Raw genomic sequence first — 22,759 nt, 5'->3', positions numbered from 1 at the left:
CAAACCACACGGGGAAAGTAAACTAACAGGATACAGTCTTCTTATAAAAGTAAGGTCTCTCAGAAATATGCGTCTTTGCTTTACATTGCAAATGATTTATTTGTTTTTTCAGAGCATCCAAAACCTATGATACAGTAAACAACCAGTCCCCAGCTTTCAGAACATCATTTTCTACACCAAACTGCATATTCATTTTAGAAAACAAGTCATTTTTGCAGGACCACCACACCGGCCTTGTTTCATTCCCATCACATTTCCTCTTTAAGTCACTTTTGCAGTATTTTACAACAAAGGTCACAGTCTGTGAATATATATTGACTGAAATGGTGGCACTATTGCAAACTTGCAGTAATATGGAACGTTCCACTGTGTCCTAATACTGAGCATGCTTTTGTCAATTTTGCTACTGCCATGATTTTTTTTCCCTTTTTTTGTCATCTTTTTAAAACAAGTTTTATTTATAAGACGCTAAGATCTACCATTTGTCATGCATAACGCACAATTCACATCACTTGGAATGCAGTGTTTTTACTACTACAGCTACAGAATCTAGTTGCACATTGTCTAAACAGTAACTGATTATGGTTGTGATGAGAGATATGAACCAAAGACATTGATTGTAAGTGCTTGTTGTATTAATATCATTTGCAAAATCTTTTTTCCCATTCTTCATTGTCATGACAACATCAAAATAAGGAGCATGACAGTAGCCGAGTGGTGTGACACAGTTTTACCAAGACGATACTGAGATATACTGAAAAGGAAAGACAGCTTGTATAGCATTCCTATATAGTTCCTCCAGCAAAAATTTGATATATATATGTATACACATACAAGTGGATATATGTATACATACATACATATATGTATACAGGCAATAAGGAGAATAAAAACTTCACAAGTGAGCAAGAGCCATCGAGTCAGCACTATATACAACCTTTGGAAAGAATGATACAGAGTATAAGAAATCATTTTACGAGGACAATCATTGAAAAAGCTGACAGACGACACATAGAACGACATTTACAATGGGGGTCGGGTGATATGTGCATGTGTGCAAACCTAGAAGGTAAATACCATGATAAGCGCATTGCCTTTTGACAAACTGCATGATTGGTAAAAGCAGGCAGATCAGTGGTTTAGCCACTGCCGAGCATCTTTGTGGCCCTCTGGTTGGCTTCATCAATCCTGGTCTTGTTGGAATCAGCCTGAAATAGTTCAAACAGTGCTTTATTAGCGACACTGTATTCATTACAATCAAGCCATTATATGTAGTTGCAATATATATAGTTAGAAATGTATATCAGGGTTATTATAGTAAAATACAAAAATATTATAGTAAACTACAAAACATTTTTTTGTCATTTTTTATTCCTTTAATCAAAATAATATATTGTATAATTGATCAAATTATAATCTAAAAAAATATGGAAGTGAAATTGTGTACTGTATATAAAATATTGCTTAGTTTTTGAAGTCAACATGAAATAAAATCGGCCCCTGTTTAATTCATTAATGTGCATTTTTATTACTGGTGCATGATGTCTTCTTAATTAAAGTAATATATATTTTATATAAAAATGAATATATGTATGATTTATAATATTTAGTAATATTAATAAATATCAATTAATTCCCAATGACTTATTATATGGAATTCAAATGGGTTGCAAACAGATATTCATTTCAACTCTTAATTTGAGTTTTAAAACCACACTTTTTTTTTTTTACAGGATTTAGGATTGTGTGATTTATCATTGGAAAATCCAACAAGGGAATCTGGCCTTGAGAGCCAGTCCATACCTTCTCCATGATCCTGTCGATCTGGCGGTTCTGGGTGTCAATCTCGTTGCCCATATCAAGGGCCATGTGGCGCAGGTTACCAATGATGCCTCCCACCTGTTCTAAGTTCTCATCCATCTCATTTTCCCTGGCGTCATCTGTTACCCTGGATGCCACAAGCACAGCACAACGTCAATTTCAATCCACAAACGCCAATAATCTCTCAAATCTGACTGCATACACATGGCCTATCTATACATTTGACCTCTTAAGCCTTTTATTTGAGCGTACGTTTATTTAATCTTTTGGCTGCACGATCAAACCTCTCTCTTATCCAGCTAACCCTCTGGACAGAGCGTCCTGGAATCTGGGGCCTCTCACCTGCGGATGAAGCCTCCGCTGATGGCCATCTGTTCGCGCTCATCCACCACGCGGGCGGGTTGGCTTGCAACCACTCCGTCCTGGTTGTTTCCCCAGGCCTTGCTGGCTCCGCTCTTCATTCTGCACAGAGTCGGGGGAAGCGTGAGTGCTAGGGTAACCGCACACTTCCATATCAGCAGCAGTGTGTTCACAGATCAACAACAAACATGGATTACCAGGCAAGCATAACAGGGATGGGCTCATTCTCAAGGGGCTTTTGTCATTTGTAATGCTATATCCTGCGGACAGATAACATACATGTACTTGATGCTGAGACACATACCTTTCTAAGAATGGGGGATGTAAATACAGCCATTTCCAAACAAAGATAAAATGGGACTCAGAGGTCACCTCTGGCCGCCCCATGGCACATGAGCTGTCACCCTTCTCAAATTATGACAAATAACAAAGAGCACAGACCTTGGCGACAGACAACACAGAGTAACAGGACTGCCACATCAGTGGAGACAAGTGTAAATAACTTCAACAGAAAAGAAACTGGAGGAAGAGAACCGCATCCTATCTTGCCCTCTCATTGGCCACCTCTCACCTTGTGTTTCTGACTCTATATTATCATGTAGGAAAGACAATGACAGACCAGTAATGCTATGAGAATATTAACCCAGAACCACAAATGAATGAAATTATCAATTATTGGTAATTATAGCCTCTTTTACACTGTAATTATCCAAACCATATGCAATCTTATAAAATATGACAACAACCTATTATAGATTATTACTATTTAGGTACAGAATTACACTAATCAAATGTAAGATTAAAAGCAATATTGTAATTGCCTCTGCAAACAATTTTATTTAATAGTCTGTCAATATGCCAGCCTTGAATTCATTCTAATTGTGTCAGGAAAATCATAAACCTAATTTATAAATGATAAAGATTGAATATTTTCAAGGCAGTTTTATTCATCAGCTGTTCTGGCTGTGGGTTGCTGATCTAGATTTTAGTTCTAATATTTCTTGATTTATCTAAAGAGAGATGGCCAAGCCTCCCACTGCAGTATTATTTATAGAGATGGACTAAAGCTACAATTCCCCCGGCTGCCTTCCCTCCATTCTCTATCTATACAGCATGTTGAGCTTTATCTAATGTGAAGGAGCAGTTAATACTCAAACTGGCAAACAATGCCTAAAATATTGAAAGTTAGAACCTAGAATAGCTTAATTACTTTCCCTTTTCTTTTAACTATTAAAGAATCTACTGAAAATTACATTTGATTTTAAAATAATGACATTATATCAAAAAAGTGATTGTAATTTTGTTCAAAATATTAACTAAGTTTAATGTGAAAACCTGACTGACCCAAAATGCAACCTCCCTAAGCGCACAGGTTCATTTGCACCTCTGCATCAGTCTGGGATTTTATGAAAGGCTGTCACATAAAAAAAAAAAAAACTGAATATCTGCACTCTATCTTTCTCTGTCTGACCTAGATCTCGTCTGCTCCCCTTGGGGAACCAGCAAAAGCATTGGCTCTCTCTACTGTACTGCGGCTATAGACTGGACTGCGTGTCCTGTTCTTTGCCAAACTTGAGACAGGCTTGAAAATGTTAGATCATCTGAATGACTTTCAGTAGGAGTTGGTCATCAGCATTGTTACTGCGCATTATTGTTCTTTAACAAATAACAGCAATTAGCAAGAGATGCATGAGCATGCATTTGGCATTCAGGGACATGCTATTGCAGTCATACAGGTAACATTGATGGATGTGCTTTCAAAGTTGTAAAAAAAAAAAAAGCTAGTGTATGCATGTAAATTTTTAAGCAGATGCTTTTAAAGATATATATTTTTTTATCGTGTGTGTGTGAGTTGCTCTTTCATTTTGAGTTGTTTTGACCAAGAAACATATTTTTGAGTTTTATGCGCTGAAGGTTGTGTAGTGTAAACGGAGATTGTTTCTGAAACACAGCGGAAACGCCAGTGTAGACGAGCATCGTTTTCATTCAGTTTTAAAACTAAAACACACTAGTGTAAATGGGGCCTAATATAATTGTTTCTGTTCCAAATTGTTGTCGATTTGTAATCAATCAAATGGTGTCTGTCATTACAAAGAATTAGATTTATACATTAAACATATTAAATAACAGTTTAGATCAAATATAGAGCATTTAAAAAAAATATTCAGTTTTTAGAGACTTAACACTCTTTGTTATTTTTTTCTAGATAAGGATCTATAATCGTCTGAATGGCTTTTCTAAGGTAACATCACGTGACATGTTTTTGTTTTATTGACGTCTCTTTGTGATTAAAACATGGATAACATGACAGATGGTACATTTCAGTAAGCTGTAGTATATCTTTAGATATATCATTTGATGCTCACTCATGTTTTCATAATATAATTAGTATAATTCGTCTAGTAACTAACGTTAGAAAAAGAAGCTATCTATTTGCTCGTGCTGAGGCAGTTGTGATGTTACATGTTAATGAGCGACAAAACGCCATTTATTATGTGAATTCGTAATAAAATTGGCATAATTTAAAGTGTTTGTTTTAAAACTAACACAAAACAGTCTTGCTTAAAATCGCGTTTCTCTGCAAATGGCTCAAAATGATGCGTGTGTCACGTATGAGTTATGTTTACTAATCTAGTATGGCTGGATAGTAACAATAATTTATCAAATAAAGATGTAATACTTAAGTGTGTCCAAAAATATATGTAGGCTATAATTGACTTTTCTGTAAGTATTTTGAATAAATTTGTATTGAAGTTGAGACTTTGGCACATCCATGCAGTTTTAGTTGGTTTAACGTTCATTAATACCTTGATTTTAAAAGAAGGGTGACCTTGGGTTGTGCAGCATGCCTTATATTCATATATTTCATTGATAAACTGTCTATCAAAAGACCAAGAGCAAAAGCAATTTGGCTGCTGTACTTCTGTGAGCATGTGTGACCATGCCTCATGCACACTTTCTGTGTTAAGGATCATGGGTAGTGAACATGGCAAGCCACCCTGGGCACGCCTGACTATAGGGATACAGGCCTCTCAGTATAATTTATTTTTTTAGGCAGGCAGGAAGGCAGGCAGGCAAGCAGCACCTACTTGTTACATGGACAGGAACAAAGACCACAGAATTTTCCTAGATCGTTCAAATTCTTTTCTGCATCCTTCATGTCCTTATTGATTTGGTCCATTCCCTCCTCGATGCGTTCCAGTTGCTCTGATTAAACAACAAGTAATTTATCCCCCACAGAACGAGAGCAGGTGTCAGGAAAATAAAGGAGGGAGGAAAGAAAGAGGAAAGAGAGGACAAAGAAGAGAAGACAAAACTTCAGACACTCACTGTGACAAAAGGAAACTCAAAAAAACGGGGGGAAAAAAAACGGACGCCACCACATACGTAAGAACCTTCTGCCACATGGTCAGTACCTACTTGTTACACGGACATATGAAAAGGCCACAGCATTTCCCTAAATCTTTTAAATTTTTCTCAGCCTCCTTCATGTCTTGGTTGATATGGTTCATGCCATCTTCAACACGATCGAGTTGTTCTGGTCAGGACAAAGGGATGACAGCAGTGGAATGAATTCACTGGCTGTTGTTTTACAAGAATATATGAAAAATGAGCACTGATGAACTGGATGCGAAATTGCACAATGCATCTAGAGGGGAAGCATGCATTAGAAGGAACCTACATATGCAAAAAAGAGTTCAAATAGCAAGACTTCCTCCTTTATTTATTTAGAGATGCATCAAAGTCAACATGAAATCAAAATGGACCCGATTTACGTAATGCTTGTTTCTGGTCTCACTATTCATCTGTCATCTGTCCTTTATTTTCAAATATAAAAAAGTGTCTTCTTAATCATTAATCAAAAAGTAATAACTTTTAATTTCTGCTGACATCACTGAGGCCGCACAGGCTATTGAATAATGTTAACCGGTAAATTTGAAGTTTTTAAATTTTTTGTAAACTTGTAAATTCATTTCTGGTATGTAGCGCCCACTTTTCACTAAGTCCCCGTAAATAAAATCAAGTCCCGCCCAACATTTTTTCACATTAATATCCTTTTTGTCACTCAAAATCCATCACATTTTGGAAGTAAAATGAATTGCAAATGGCAATTCACATTGACTTTCACATGGAAAACTTCATCAAATGGAAGAAGTCACAGTGGATACAGGCAGTTCTAGCTTGAATTTGATCCTGGCGGCCAACAGCAGACAGATTCTCCCATAAGGGCCACTGCAGGAGTGCAACAGTGTCTCTTTAATTAGACCTTGGGGCAGAATAAAACACTGCCCTGATCTCTCTCAAGGCTTTGTGGCTGTATGTAATGGCTCATTTGCTGGAAGCTGACAGCCCCCTTTTCCCCTTGGTACAATGGAAGAGGGTGCAGCTTATGGTTTGTTTGTCTCTGTGTGGTTCGGGGATGATATGGCTGAGGTGCTAGGTGACCCGTGGTGATGCAGTCTGGCGTGTTTATTGTGCAGACAGGGTGTGTTCGATTTTGTTAAGAGGTTTAGTGAAGGTATCAGTCACAGGAAAGAGAGGAAAACTGGGAATGGTTCAAGAGGGTAACAAGCCTACCACATCAGTTACTTTTGTTTAATCCCTGGCATTTCAAGGTCCTTTCATTTAGGCAAAGCAAATTAACCTAAAGATGATTAATGAAAATTCTATAAATTTTCATTTGAAACAAGGAATTGAACTTTTGATATACCTCATTCCTTGATAACAGCCTAGCTTAGTGTCACCTCTGGGCTGAGAGTTTCGTTTAAATAAGCTTTAGGCCTCAGTTTGAGGGGATGAAGGAGTGAGATCTCATTCCTCTTATGAAAAGACTAATTACTGGCTGCAGACAGGGGGCCCTCACACGCAGGAGCCAATCAGAGGGCTTCTAAGAAGCTAATGCTTAAAGCAAGGCTAATTATGTCATTTTTTAAATCACACTAAGCCAAACAAGCTAACGTGTGCTTTTAAAGTGGGAGCAAGCTGTTTAGAGCCTTGTCGATTTATATTTGATGGCCCACTTTAACTTTTTTATGTATTGAAATGACACTGTTGAAGTAGGTAATATCTGTTTTTTTTAGTGTTTTTTTTGTATGATATTAGCTTTGTGCCAGGGATTATACAAAAGAGTATTAGTGCAGTTTATGGGAAAGACTGTCATTTGTCATTACCAGCTAAATCGATCGTTGCTTTATTTGTTTTCTTGAAAGTTTATTGTTACAAGCTGCTTACCTAAAAAACGAATGTGATGGCAACTACTTTTTAAACTGAACAGTAAACTTGTTTTTAAAGCAAGCATTAAATGGACAGTTACAGTGGCCAGTCCTCTTTTTAGTAATACAGTATATCGAAAAAAATATTAAATAAAAGAGGGAACGTGTTAGCAAAAGGTGAAAGATTTAGAGTTACTTCAGAAACAGCAGATGAAATCATAATTACATAAAATTACTTTAATTGCTTTATGCATTAATCAGTGGAATTAACTGGAAAAAAAATCAGAGATTAAGCTAAAAATCAATTTATGATACGTACTATAGTTGCTTATTAATGCAAAATTATTTAAAAACATTTTAATTTTACATGAAAAGCTAACAGACATATACAATATTATATTTTTTATGTGCCAAGAATGCATGAAAATTGCATCTAAAATACATCCACACTTACCTCCCTGCTCATCCAACATAACCAAAGTCCTGATACCAGCATCTTTACTCTATGCATCGAGAGCCATGGAGAAGAAGCGTGGAAAAGAGGGTGAAATACATGGAAAACAAAGTGGAGAATAAAGAAGGACATAAAAAAAGAGGTGAGGTTCAGCACACAAAACACAAGGCTCATTCCAGAGGCAGTCTACAAGGAAACCTTCAGGCTGTACTGGTTTCTTAGACTTAATAAGTTGATGCTAATTACTGTGGAGCATACAGCTCTGATCAATATCATTTGTAAATGCACTCTCTGTGCTAATGTAAGACAGAATCTATTGAGAGTCTTTTCTGAGCTTTCATGGCTTGAGAATTCACACTTAAACAGTAAAAAAAATCAATCAATGAAATTCTTCTGAAAAATGGCAGCAATGAATGAATCCACTTTTTTTGTTTAGAAGAATAAATGAGTGTTGGAGTACAACCAAATACTTAGGCAATGCAACAAATATAGCGGGATCTCATTGAAGGTGCTATACAGAACAAGCGATGCCTTTTCATTCCTCAGATATTTAGGACACACGATTTGGTTTGCCCATTAATATCACAACAAATCATCTTATTATTAGAATAAGTCACCTCATTAAAGCTTATGAAATGAGTTACACTCATACAGTGGACATTTACTCCTCCCAAACCTCTGTAAAAAATTATTAGGGGACATTAGCATGAGGACGTAAAGGCCAGTACCAATGTGCTCAGAGATTCCAATTCATATTTTGCTATAGATGTCATCCATGACATGTTTATTACTTAATAGTGCCCTGAAAAGGTCTGCATTATAAATCAGCTCTCACTATTCTAGTCTTCAATAAGAAACGTCTTTGAGCAACAAATGTCCATTACTATTATTTGGTCACTGGCATCCTAAATCTCATCCACCTCTTACAAAACATGACTTTTCTGTAAACCTAATGATCAGCGAAGTAAATTTGCTGTGCTGTTTTCCTGGAGTTTGGAAAATAACAGGCAGCTGTGACATATTTCAGGAAGTGCAGCTTCAGCGCTTTCAGGGGAACGGGATATCGATATTTGGGATAATCGTAAGGCTCAGTGGTGCATAAATCAGCAGGACATGAAGCAGCACCCCCCTCATTCCGGATGGGATCACAATGTGCCCTAAATGGATCCTTGGGGATTAATTTGTTTGTGCCATAAACCGCTGAATTTCCACGCAGCAGTAAAAGCCTGGAACAAACTCAATGCTTCTACTGGTATAAATAATGAATGTGATTTACCTCCATTTTGGCCTAACGCAGGAATACTGCTGATCGTCTATAAGTGCTGAGAACATTTGATTAGTCTAACTACAACATGAAAAGGCTGGTATGGGCTGACATAAGTAGTAGTATCTTGGATCAACTGTGTCAGCAGTGACAAATTATTCTTGATCTATGTTCACCCTCCCTTTCCAGTTTTCTTCTGTCCATCAGTCTGTCAGCCTTAGCCTCAGGTGACTTGTCTATTTTTTCAACTCAGAGGTGACTTATCACTTCCCTGATCTGCCAGTAATGGACATGGGGAGGTGCTCTTTGCAGAGATATGGGCTGCGATTATCGATATGACCTTGAGATATGTCACAGTTCTTCCACACAGATATATACACCTCTCTTCTCTTTCTCTCTTTAACACCCTCAACCAGTCTAGCCTAGATTAGCCTGAGCTCTGTCTGCAGACTAAAGCTCTCAAGATAGAATAAAATACAAGTATTGATATGTCGATTTATTGATCTATTTTTCTAGGGCTGTCAATTTAATATGTTAATTTAGTGAATTTAATCTTTTGTTTTATATATTTTTTTTATTTTTATGCTCATCGAGGATACATTTATTTGATTGACTGTAATATTGTGAAATATTATTACAATTTTAACTAATAACTGTTTTCTATTTTATTATATTTTAAAATGTAATGCATTCCTGTAATTGCAAAACTGAATTTTCAGCAGCCATTCCTTAAGTCTTCAGTGTCACATAATGCTTTAGAAATCTGCAGAATTCAATATGCTGATTCGGCACTCAAGAAACATTTCTAATATTATCATTATTGAAAAATAAACAATTTCTGCTTAATATTTATACACTAATCTGATTAAATATTTAATTAGCTTAATATTTAATACAATTTAAACCATATAACTTTTTTTTTAGGATTCTTTGATGAATATAAAGTTCAAAAGAACTACATTTATTTGAAATAGAAATATTTTATAATAACGTAAAAGTCTTTAATGTCAGATTTGATCAATTTATTGCATCCTTGCTGAATATTGTTTATTTCTTTCAAAAAATCTTATGACAGATCATATATTAAACATTTGTGATCAGAAAGAAAGAACATATGCATACACTGAGAAATCATTTTAATACAAATATAATAAAGTGTCTCTTTACCTCTTCCACAAGCTGCAGCATACGGCGGGTGCTCTCCAGTGACTGTTGGTGGGGGGGAGGAAAAAGATGTTAAAACCAGAATTCATTAGGAACTGACAGAGATAAAATCCTCCACAAGCTGTAGTGTGTGGGAGGATTTTTAACACACACTATAATAGATAAATAATCAATGGGTGTTCTTTACAGCACTAACATACCAAAATATTTAAGCCTCTACAGAAAAATGTACAAAAAAAAAAAAAAAATCTGCATTAAGCACCAGAACATCATTCATCTCTCCTTTCAAACTTTAGATCTCAGGCCATCCACCAGATTGACCACCTCATCTTTCTGTCTCTCACTAATGTGAAATGCCAAAAACACTGGAGCTGAATAATGTCCTTCTTACTTATCATTATGAATACTGAACATATTTCAACAGTATGCCATTTATATAAGTAGATCTACAGCATTTTTCACACAAATATCATAGACTGAGAGTCTGGTTATTATGAATTCATATCTCTGTGGATCAGAAGGCTGGAGGCCATTTTTGCAATGTGGTGTGCTGTTTATGTTTTAATATTCTGCTCAGCTGTGAGAGTCATAGCGTGGGGTGGCAGAGAAGAGCTCCATCAGGCTGCACACTCACAGACACCACCCCCAGCTCTCACCCCTCACACACACACACACACACACACACACACACACACACAGCAAATGCTGCACCGTTATGTAAGGCAGAGTGCAGGTGAACCCTCCCGCCACATCACACACACACACACATTCACATATGGACTCTGACATCTCACAGTTGCAGCCCACAGAACAAGCGGTGTACAAATAAATAAATCTGAAGAATAAATTACAGCAATTTATCCAAGCCTCAATCAACATAGCATGAAAATGTGAAATAATTAACTTATGTCATTGACCTGGATGAGAGCAAAATTAATTTAATGTCTCATTCAACTAAACAGATAACTTAGCAAATAAAATAATGCATTGTTAACATTACATTATTGTTTATGTCAACAGGCGTCAATAGTGGCATTGATGCAGCATCATGTAAAAATGTTTTCAGTTGTAGAAGTGCACTATTCAGATTCAGCCATGGTTCATTTATTAATCTTAAATGATAACAATTTAAAATAATTAATAAAATATATTAAAATTATCATCAGTATTAATATTATAATAACAATTAATACAAGTATTAATAACTTTAAAAAATAGAAATGCACTATTCATAGTAAGCCATGGTTAATTAATCTAAAATACATCCATGCGTCACAAAGCTCCATTATGGTCCCTTAGTTGGCACTACATTTGTCTTTTGATTGCAACCAGTTCAAGTTTGAAGGTTGTTGTTCATGTAAGTGTAGCATAAAGAGAGGAAGCGAATGACCTTACCTCATCGGCCAGCTGGTCTGCACTTTGCTGCATGTCAGAGAGCTCATTGCGCATATCCGCATCTTCTGCCATGGCTGCTGGGTGTGCTTGATGGAGCTGATCTCCAACTGGGAAGAGTGGGTCTTATTGGAAGTCTGGGGGAAGCTAAAAGAATCAGACATAGACAGAGAAAACGAAAACATTAAATGATGGAGCTCACTTGAATAGTGTCATCCAGATTTAAGAATGAACAAAGACAATATATCCATGCTAAACCAATACTGTCTTCCTTAGAGAAACTGAGAAACAGTCAGTCATACAGCTAATAAACTCATTTCATTTACACAGACTAATTAAATGTCATGAAATGGTCAGTAGACGCTGTCTGCTTTTAAGGAGCCAATCGCCTCTTCTCTTCGTGCCGAGGTGCTAGCTGCTGTGTTTAGCTGATTAAATTCTTCCCTGAGGTTCTGGGTGTACCAGGAGACATTTGTCCCTGCTCTGTCATGGAAACTGAGCTTGACAGATATATTCCTGAAAAGACTGGCTTGACAGCTAGCAAGATATCCCAAGGGGTCTAGAAAGAACAGCTTGCTGAATAATTGCAAATGTGTGTTAAACTGCACAAGCATGTGGGCATTGATGCCATTCTGATTCAAAGTTATAAGGAAAACATGCTTTTACAAACCCTTGTGCTCGTATACAAGAACAGACATTGTCTGCAATAAATAAATAATTTTTTAATATTTTTGTTTTTAAGCTTTAATAAAAAGCAATATAAAGATATATGGATATATATATATATCTTAATTTATTATCCAACTCAACCATACACAACACTATCAGTGAAATATTAAATTCCAAGCAGGTATTAAAGAGCGATACTGCCTCCATTAATTGCATAATTGTACTCAAGCGATAAAATTTAACACGCTTGCCTGACCTTTTACTGTGAAATACTCTAGAGACTCTAAAGGCTGCAATATTACACTCCCATCTCCACCAGTGAAATGAATGTCATCTTCTACTTTCAGGGAGCACCAATCTAAAATTGACTGACCCATCATTCAGGCTGTGTATTCATGCAGGCTCGCTCAGGGTAATAGAAACATGTTTATGATGAATTTGCAGTGTGGTGCCATATGCCATGGTGCCCTAGCTTGTGCCAGTGAAACACACCAATACAGAAACGTCTCTCGCATGTCCTCGCTTAACCTCTGATGAATGAACTCGTTCAGATTCTGATGAGTGCATAAAAATGTCAGGTCAGTGAACATCATAGTGAATTCTTTGTGGCAGTATTTTTTAAATAAGCTATAAGTTGAGCACAATTTGAGAGACCAGAGAAATAATGATGGGACAAATCAAAGAGGTGCCTTGCTGTTTTCATTTTTTCATGTGGAAAAGCTAAACAATGTTGGAAAATTGTCTTAACTAGGCCAGTGAAACCTCAAGACTCGTGTTTTACTTCCCACTATGTTCTTTACTACTAAAAAACAGACTTTTAATTTGCTTCTCCCTCCACATCTTTCATCTTCTCATTTTTTAACTGAGCAAACGTAATGTTGTTTGCTGTATTATGAATATGAATGACACCATTAGCAGGCCTTTGCATTGTCGGTTAGCTAAACCTGCAACAATGCAAAAAGCTAACATCCGTGCAAGCCAGAGAACTGAGCAAATGGGACCCTCAATTATTGACCTGTTAACAGATGTTCTGTAAACAAAATGTCAAAAGGTTAGACTTTTATTTTATTTGTATTTTCAGTTTATTAACTTTGCCATTCACTTCTGCTTTCATGTTAAAATGATTGTAGCCTATATCCCAGGATTATTAATAATGCATTAGTTAGTGGTAACTATTCATAATATTTTTTTCCAGTGCACTACCAGTCATTAAATATAGAAGAAAAACGATGCAAATATGAAAATGCAGCTTTGTGCTAAATTGATGACTCTTAATATTTTCTGCTTGTTGAATGATGGCAGATGAAGTGAGCTAGTTCTGAGGCACTCAGGCGTAGACAGTGAGACCTGTGTACATCTCTATAGAACATTACTATATAAACATATATATTTAAACAAGAAATCTACAAGACTGGACAGGGATTACAAGAAAATTAATACTGTTAAACAGGAAAAACTTTTGAATAAAGCAGGCATCATTAAATTTGAAAGCTTGGCCTTGTGCCAAGAGTACAATGTATTTCCATTCTTTGTGATATCTAACCATTAAAATAATCATTACACATTACTTAATACATTTTGGGAGAGTTATTATTGGGAGAGACATTAAAATATTTAGTAGAATGATTGCTTTAAAAATGAATTTCTTTCATTTCAGAAAATTCAAACAATAATTAGACTCAATTACTGTCCTGGAATAAAAGTTTTACAATAATGGCTCTAAAAGCAGTAAACATAATGAGGCAAGTTTCTTTCTGAACTAGGGTCCAGAGTATTACTTATTGACCATTAGTTTACTGTGTGATACTGGAAATTGTATGTAGCTGTATGATTGTTTACCGAGACAAAGCCTGATGGTTCGAACACATGCTCTTTTAGAATAGCTGCATGTGTGTGTGTGTGTGTGTGTGTGTGTGTGTGTGTGTGTGTGTGTGTGTTTGTGTGTGTGCGTGCGTGCTCACTCGTCCTCTGACTCTGAGCTGGCTGCCATTTTGTTTTCTCTCTTCAAACATGCAGCCTCTCCCTTCACTGCAGCACTTCAGTTACCACACAAAAACTGTCCTCCTCAAAAACTTAAAGCTTAAATACTGCACCAGTAACCATTCTGTTGCTGCTCTCACATGCTTTGCTAAATGCTAACTTCACCTTATATCCCCTGAAATGGAGTGAACTTATCATGCCTGACCTCTAAATCTCTGAGTCAGGCGAAACAGACGTGTTTTACGAGATTACCTTTGAAATCGGGTTATGGTATTTCCCCTCTACAGTGTTATGTATGTTGCAACAGATTGACCCTCGAAGAGCAAGTTATCGAGCTTGACATGTTCCTATTTCACCAATGCAAAGACAGAAAAAAGACAAAAGAGAAAACTGCTCAAAAAAAATGATTTTTTGCCATATGTTATTCGTAACTTTTATGCTTGGCAAACTGATGAACATCTGAGATTGTCATCAAACCATATACCACAATAAATCGACAGCACTGTTTTCTCATCTCATTTAAAATTAAAGTTTTAAACAAAACTAGAAAATACTACTTCAGTATTTCTACTTCAAAATTTCACATTTAAATCAATGTTACTTATTTTTTTGTAATTATTTGTAACATTTCCCAGCAGTTTCTGAGTGAAAATTGTTTCTACACCATTTTTTTTTCAGTGTAAGTAAAAAAAGTCAACAGTTGCAGTTACATTTACTTGAACAAATGTACAATATAAACTGCAGCAGGTGATGCATTATTTAGGGAGGTCCCTGAGTTCATTAATACTCCCATTTGTCTCCAGCCATGCCTTGTCCTTGATTGAAAACCATAGAGTAACAGATGAAGCCAGCCACCTGTAAACTATAGCAATGGCTTATTACTCACAAGGCAATACAACCAGATGAGGACAGGCCTGAGCGATGCCGCCCCCTCCTCTCATGAGCAGTGGTTAATAACATCAGTCCCCTTCCTCCTGAGTGGAGGATTGTGTGGAGAGATTCCAGAGCTCTGCTAACACATGCCACTGTTCACACCCCTTATACAAATCATGCGTATATAATATATAGAAATAGAAAAGTTTGTTCAGACAGTTAGTAAAATCACTGAAATTCTGCTACCCCAAAGGCCTAATGTTGTAATATTACAACATTTCACTATAAATGTACTAAAATATAAAAAATGTTAAAACTCATTTATTTCTGCATTAGAGGCCTCCCACATCAACATATAAATGGTGAAATGTTTTTTTTTCTAAATTTAGGTCTTACAGGGATAATCATGTAGACCATGTGAAAAATTCATGATAAGATAAAAAAGACCTCAACACAGTATAGTTCAAATTTGATTATTATTACTCGAATTAGTAATACTCCACCAGACGTCTGGAGGAGGTGGGCTTCATGGTTTCCTTCTCATCTACAATGCAAAAAAATATTTAAAGAGTTCAGATGCAAAAGCCTTTAAGTGCCGTCTGAAATGTTCTTCTAAAATTAGCATTTTTATCAGGCTCCTATATTTATGTTCAGTTATTTCATTTTAATTGCATAGAGTAAAATTACTGAACCTAAACATAGGAGGCTGATAAAAATGCTGATTTCAGATGAACATTTTAGATGGCACATAGGGGCTTTTGCATCTGAACTCTTCATTTATTTTCTAATCCTTGGAATTAAAGAAATGTAAGATATTTTAACATATAAAAAAGATATTAAGATAAGAACATGTCTTGAATTTTTCTTACATCTATAGGACATAATTTTTCTTGTTTATGCATAAATTGTATTAAATTATGTTATATTTATGCTCAAATAGTGCACTGATTATTTTAATTCTGCTTTGAAACAGTAAGTACAGTGAAAAGTGCTATTTCAAAAAATACAAATATTATATTACAGATATATATGATTAGATATTTACAGCAGGCCCAACTAAAGGTAATTTAAAAAAAAATGTACATAGTGAATGCTGCAAAATAATCAACAGACCATGTACTTTCTAACAGAAAATCATTAGGCTTGTGATCTGTGACGGTCATTAGTACTGATCTAAATTATACATTCCAGTGTGCATGCGGCTGCATACGGAGTATTCTTCCTTGCAGTTTCTGCACTACGCACTCATGTTGCTGTGCCATAAACTAGAACGACTTCTGCAGCCTTAGAACATCATCTATATCCCCCTTTTACACTGGGTTGTAGGGTCTTTTGATTTAGCGGGGATCCAACAGCCAATGCAATTGATTTGACAGAGTCCATTTCACAAGCCCCTTTGTGTTCAGCTCTGCAGCAACGGCATCAGGTCTTACTGCAGAGAGCCCTCCCTCCTCGCCGCCTGTAAACCTCAGAGTCAGACTCCCTCTCATGGGGAAGCCCCAGGATGGATTTATAAACAACATGGTCATTAAAGCAGACACTGTGTTCCCCACCCGACACCCTATTCCCTTTCGCCTCCCCATCTGGCTCCAAGGTTCTTGGCGAAATGACGAGTGATGAAGTGATGAGTTTGACAGGGCAAGGATTGGAGGGCTGGCTATGCAGTCTGTTTGAGTGTGACCTTTCCGTTTTATTGTAACTTCATAGAAATGATGATCAGAAAGCAGCAGAGAAAGCTATCAGCTATCTTTTTTTTTCTGTAGAAACAGACCCACTAAAAACAACAACATTCAGACGTCCTCACACCTGCAGAAGATCTGTTTTAATTGTCTGCATTCCTTTGACATTATTTTCTGATTGGCGTACTAACATTCTCATATTGCATTTCCATAATATATCCCTTTAACAACAGACACTGCATAAAAGACAAAATGCATTAAAGGTGAATTGGGTGCCAGCAAAAGTAATTTATAGGAAAATCTCATAAACTGCACTGATGGTTAGTCATAATCGGCTAATCATGTGGTTGTGACATTTGTTTTGTTGATCAGACAGGAGGGGTGGGAGGTATAAAGAAAGCACTGAAAAAATTACACCTGAATGGTAGCATCAGCAGGTGTTAAATATTTGAGGAGTCATAAACAACAGACATTAAAAAGCAATTAGGAAGCCCAAGATCCAGGAAGCAGACAAAAGCTTATTTTATAGAGGTGCATTTAGCTAAAAGAAATAAAGCTATATTAAATAATCAATTCAATTAAATGATTAGTTTTAAAATTTCTTCTTGAAAGCACCAGTAACTGATTGAACAGAAGAGAAATATTCTATTCATAAATTTAAGTTATCTAATCTGTTTTTCTTACCTCATTAGCAAATTATTTTCTTGTTTAAGCATAAATGTTGTTATACATATGCTCAAAATAAATAAATAAAATGGATATTTACTAAAGGACCATCTAAATGGTCCATTTTCCATTTTTGGAATATGTATAATCAAAAACAGTTAATGCCACAAAATCATTTCTTGCATATATAACATGCATATATACACTGTAAAAAATCAGACCTATCCAACTCAAATTTTTCTACTGACTGATCACATCTAAATGTTTCAATTGGCCAAATTGAATTAGTGTGAAAAATTTAGATGTAACCAGTCACTAGAAAATTTTGAGTTGGAGAGGTTTTTATTTTTTACAGTGTAACATAACATATAGCACAGCTACATTCACATAAAGTGTAGACAATAGAAAGGATTTTTTTTTTTTCTGAATGAGAAACATCAGTGATTGACAATCCAAGGATTAATACTTCAACTATAGCAAATTTGCCTTTCTCCATCCAATTGAATGACTTAAATGAGCCTGTGTATTGTTATCGAATGACTGTTTGACATCTCAAACATGGGTCAGCAGTCAAATAATCCTGAAAAGAAATATGCAAACATGAAGCAAAGGCTAATATTGAATTTCCAAGTAGTGTTTACTATAGCATGCTACTTAATACTGAAATACGATTCCACTTTAATGGAATCAGACTGCTTAATCTTTACATGTAAACTGAGAAAGAATGAATCATCTGTATGATCTCATCTGTCTGTCCATGCTGTAGAAAACTTCATTACATGAAGTCTCAGTACTCTGAGAGAGCTACAATTCTAAAATGGCTTCAGACTGCAGCTATGAGCAAATGAACAGATGCCATAACATTCGTCCAAATTGCTCACACTAACAGCTTGCAAAAGTAGCCAAATGCATAAAATGTCCATCTGATAAGGCACAAACATTAAGATGCCTAGCATAGACAAATGGCGCAGGTAAGAAAAGTCATTTTCATCATGCATTAATCCAGACATTTTTCAAACAACTGCATTACCCATGATAGCATTCTATTTCCACATTGTAAAAACCACAAATAAGGTCTTATATTAACATTTTCATAAACTAGATGTCAAATGCAGTACACACCGCATTGCTTCAGTTCTTTCAGTATTATGTGGCAAGTACAAACTACAGTAAATTACATCAGCTAGCTCTTAATCCTTTGCTTAATCTCATTTTTATTCAGTAAGTTTAAGACTGCACTTATTAACTACTGTGACCTCTCGAAAATTGTTCTCTTAGAGAGAGGACAGCGTCAGTCCTTATGCTGATTTATGATGCTTCTCTTTCCGCCCTCAGAAACCTCCAGCACTATTGATATTTGCAGATGGTGAAGGGGAAACCCACATGTGTGGGCAGAGTTTACAGGCTGAGATGTTTGCCATGAGGGGGCTCCTTTCTGCAGTCATTATGCATCATACAAGCTAATTCTTCGGGGTATCTTGTCTTTTCTCCTCTCATTCTCAGTCGCCCTCTTCTGAGGTCCCTTATCTGCCTATTTTTCAACTCTACCAACATTATCCCCCCTCTTCCCATTGCTTATCTTTTCATCCATTGCTGTCTTTGCCTTTTATGCTCTTGTGACGCATTTGACCATATTTTCAATCTGTGAGTGTTCAACCAAGTGCACTTGTGCAGGACTGTCGCAGAGATATCCGGAAGCCATTTTGTACTTCGGCCCGTGTTATTGGTTGCTAGATTCAAGACTGGCTGCTCTTTTTAATTTAGGGAATAACAAATAAGCTCTAATTTTTTGACCCAGGTGCTTTAATCTAAAACAATTTTGTGTTAAAAGGCTATATGTAATCAGGAATATGAAATCAAGGATTTTATGGTGGTAGTCATACATGTAACTGACAATAACATTGCAGTTTCCCGTAACAGGTTACTGGTAAAGCTTTTGGTTTTCTTTTTTCATTATATCTATCACAACATTTCATTGATAAAGTGATTAATTAAGACATTGAAGGAACTGTTATAAAGCACTTCGGTGTCTCAGTGTCGAGATTTGATGAAACAATTTCCAGATGACATATTAATTGGTTTGTAGGATTTATTTAAGTGAATGATCCTGACTGAGCTCAGCCATTTATTAAAACTGGAATCTGTGAACATGTGCTGCTCAAAAATACATATAATAAACCTGAACCTATAATTTAGACTTTGGGTACAATTGTTTATCCTTGCATAACAATCCATAAGTATATGGATAAATCACTGTATCTTTTATGTTAAATGTATGGACTTCTAAATTGTATTAACATTCCATTTTATAAATTATAAAATGTATTAAGATCAGGTATGTTTATAATATTAAGTAGCAATAGGCATCGATAAATCAGGATGAATCGCGGTCTGGTATCGCGTGAGTCACCACTTATTCAGGGAACATCCCTGCCGCCCTGCGCTCTGCAGTCAAGCCATAATAAGCCGCATTAAACCATCAGATTCAACAACAGAAGCGTGCCAACCTGTCTCTCACAACCGCCGCAAGACAAATGCAGACCGGAACAAGCGAACCCCAGTGCTCCGCTCATTGTAGTAAAGTATCATTTTCGTTGCTCATATATGCGTCAGGAACAGCATGCGCATTTGCTTAACCTTACAACAACAGAAGGCTGGCCAAAAACAGTCGTGATGAGAAACAATACCGTGGCTTAAGAGCATTTGCAGGTGCAAGATGAAGGCACGTGACAGAAAAAAGAGCTCTTTTGCAGTAGGGTATCCTGACATGTCCAAGTCAGACCGCACTATCTGACTGGATGATTAGATGATATTTCGGGTTGTTACGGACATCCGGCTAATGTAGGGATTTTACGCGATAATACTATTGTGTAATCGGTACATTATGTGAGCCAGAATGTGTTTTACACGTGGGGATGTGTCATAAGGCAAAAATTGCTTTGGGTTTGGGAGCGTTGTTAAATCTGCATCGCACAGGGTTTGGAACGAAGAGCCGTTCTATTTTTATTTTTGTCACGTTCTGTTCCGTTAACGACTCTCAGACGTCAGTGTGGTTATAAAACTAAAATGCTGTTGTTATTCAACACGATTCCCAAACCAATACGAGTCGATTCTTTTTAGTGATTCAACAACATACAGCGCCACGAGTATAGATCGATTCCCGATCTAATGATTCATGTGAGTCGGTTATTTTTAGTGACTCAACACCATTCAGCGCGACATGTCTGACTCTCATAAGTCAGTTCTTTGTGACTCAAATTACAAATCATTTGGAGCTGTTTCTGAACAAGAAGTTATTACTTTCGTCATGTTACTGTGTTATGTTGATATGTTAAATCAGTATAGGCAAGTTACTGACGGGTTGTTCATACGACAACGTGTAACTTCATTATTATAAGTTTAGTTGTAGTTTGTGGTATTTTATATATAGCCTATGTAAAAAAAATATAATAATAAAAAATAAATAAATAAACCATGAATGAATTAAATCTGTTAAAAGAAATTGTATAGTTAAGGACAATTATTGTATTACGCTGCCTCTAAAAGTCTGTAAAAGTCTGAAATGATCTCATTATTTGGCAACACACGCCTTTTTATTTTCCAAAAATGTCTTCTAAAATAACCATTTATGGAACCGTGCAATTCTTCTATGATTTCCATCCCTAGTCATACGTGAGCCCAAAGAATGATTGTCAGTGAGGGTATCTCCAGCATCCGCCCCCGCTCGTCTTTGCTCTAGCCCCCGCCCATCGTCTACCACCAGGAAGACACGCATTGATAATTACCGCTGCCTCATCACATACATACGGCAAGGTTGAGATGATTTGCTCCTAATAAATGTCTGCAGACAACGAATATATCGGTTCAGTTAAATAAGTTTGATCTCTGCATCATCCCATCTGACTCTCCCCACACTGCTTTCTCTGCAACACGCACATTAATTCTCGACCACTCTGTCGCAGCTTGCCATATTGACCCCCCACTATCAATCGCTGATCACTTTAGATAAATCCTAACCCGATACCATCGAACCTTTTAATATTAGATATATTCAGAGACAAAAAAAATCTGGCAGTCAAAGCAACAAGAGCCGATCTGGTTATAAAATGCTGCTGCAAATTAAAACAAATAGGCGTTAGTTTTCGCTGTCATTTCAGTGATTAATGGCCTGATGCTATAGCGTCGACAAGGTCTTTTGTAAAACCTGTCTGCGTCTCTTAAACATCTGGTAAAATCAACCATTATTTAGACGGCGCCTCTGCGCAAAACTTTGCCAGACATATAATGGTAATTTAGCTGCAGGGGCTGGATGTGAATTCAGGACAGAAACGCAGTGGAGCAAACGCAGTCTCTGTCCAGGGTGCTGAAACGCGGAAACCGCCCACTTCGTGCCGCATCCAACCACACAAGATTGTCCCTAAAATCTGACATCCCCCGAACAGCGCATCAAGCTTAAATTCAAATGGATACGCAAAATGAAAGGTTACGGATTTCTTTTAATTAGCCAGTTTTCGCACTGCATTTTGACAAAAAACATCCACCGTTGCTCTTGCCTGCGCTGCGACTTCAAGGCAACCACTTTTTTTTTTTGTCCAAACAAATTTAAAAGAAAGCCGAAAAACAATCGCATCAAATCCTTTTCCTCATCTCCTTCTTGTAATAAAGCTTACCTGATCCCGTAGTAGGTGGACGACCGTCAGTAATGATGTGTCTGTCTGCGAATTTCAAAAGCGAAGCACCATCAACCCCCTTCTTGTAGGGACTGAGCTGCTGCAACGGCAATGCGCGTGTGTTCTTCCTCAATGGAGAGCTGCTCTGCCCTCGACAAAGATGGCGTCCGCTTTGACGTCAGCGACGTTTAATAGAAATCTGTCGGGGAGGAGAGGCCCAAATCAAATTTAGCACCTGCCGTGAAACATTGTTTGGCAGCAGCATATGAATGTTGAGTTGACAAGAATAACAAAACTCGTCCAATCTAATTTGGTCTGAGTATTCCAGAACTTTTTGTCTGCTGGGAAAAGCAAAAAAGAAAGTGAAATAATTGTTTGAGGATGTACAATGGGAACATATTATATGTACCTTCTCAGTTTGTGGCATTTTCTCTCACATAGAGTAGAGAAGGTGCATTTTTATTTTTGTTAAATTTAGCATAGTTTATTTAAAGTTTATTTGTAAACTCAATTAGAAGAAAAATATTAATTAAAAATCCTTAATATTTTAAGCT

The 22,759-nt window shown here is 36.6% G+C and overlaps 1 protein-coding gene across 2 annotated transcripts; it reads right to left on the bottom strand.

Moving 5' to 3' along the window:
- Positions 1-426: 426 nt before the first annotated feature.
- LOC109112601 (synaptosomal-associated protein 25-A-like) lies at positions 427-22,364 on the bottom strand. Of its 2 annotated transcripts, none has more exons than XM_042746262.1 (8): positions 22,206-22,364; positions 11,672-11,815; positions 10,280-10,321; positions 7,849-7,897; positions 5,602-5,719; positions 2,164-2,283; positions 1,804-1,948; positions 427-1,208 (listed from the first exon to the last, which is right to left on the bottom strand). In XM_042746262.1, the coding sequence occupies exons 2-8, from the start codon at positions 11,741-11,743 to the stop codon at positions 1,140-1,142; spliced, it is 615 nt and encodes a 204-aa protein (XP_042602196.1). In that variant the 5' UTR covers positions 11,744-11,815; positions 22,206-22,364; the 3' UTR covers positions 427-1,139. The 2 variants fall into 2 exon arrangements, with proteins under 2 accessions (XP_042602196.1, XP_042602195.1); XM_042746261.1 differs by lacking the exon at positions 5,602-5,719 and adding an exon at positions 5,271-5,388.
- Positions 22,365-22,759: the final 395 nt, after the last annotated feature.

Source organism: Cyprinus carpio, chromosome B20 (assembly GCF_018340385.1).
Source record: "Cyprinus carpio isolate SPL01 chromosome B20, ASM1834038v1, whole genome shotgun sequence".
Taxonomy (NCBI): domain Eukaryota; kingdom Metazoa; phylum Chordata; class Actinopteri; order Cypriniformes; family Cyprinidae; genus Cyprinus; species Cyprinus carpio.
The sequence above is the reverse complement of the archived record's forward strand: the minus strand, read 5'-3'. Positions and strand labels throughout refer to the sequence as shown.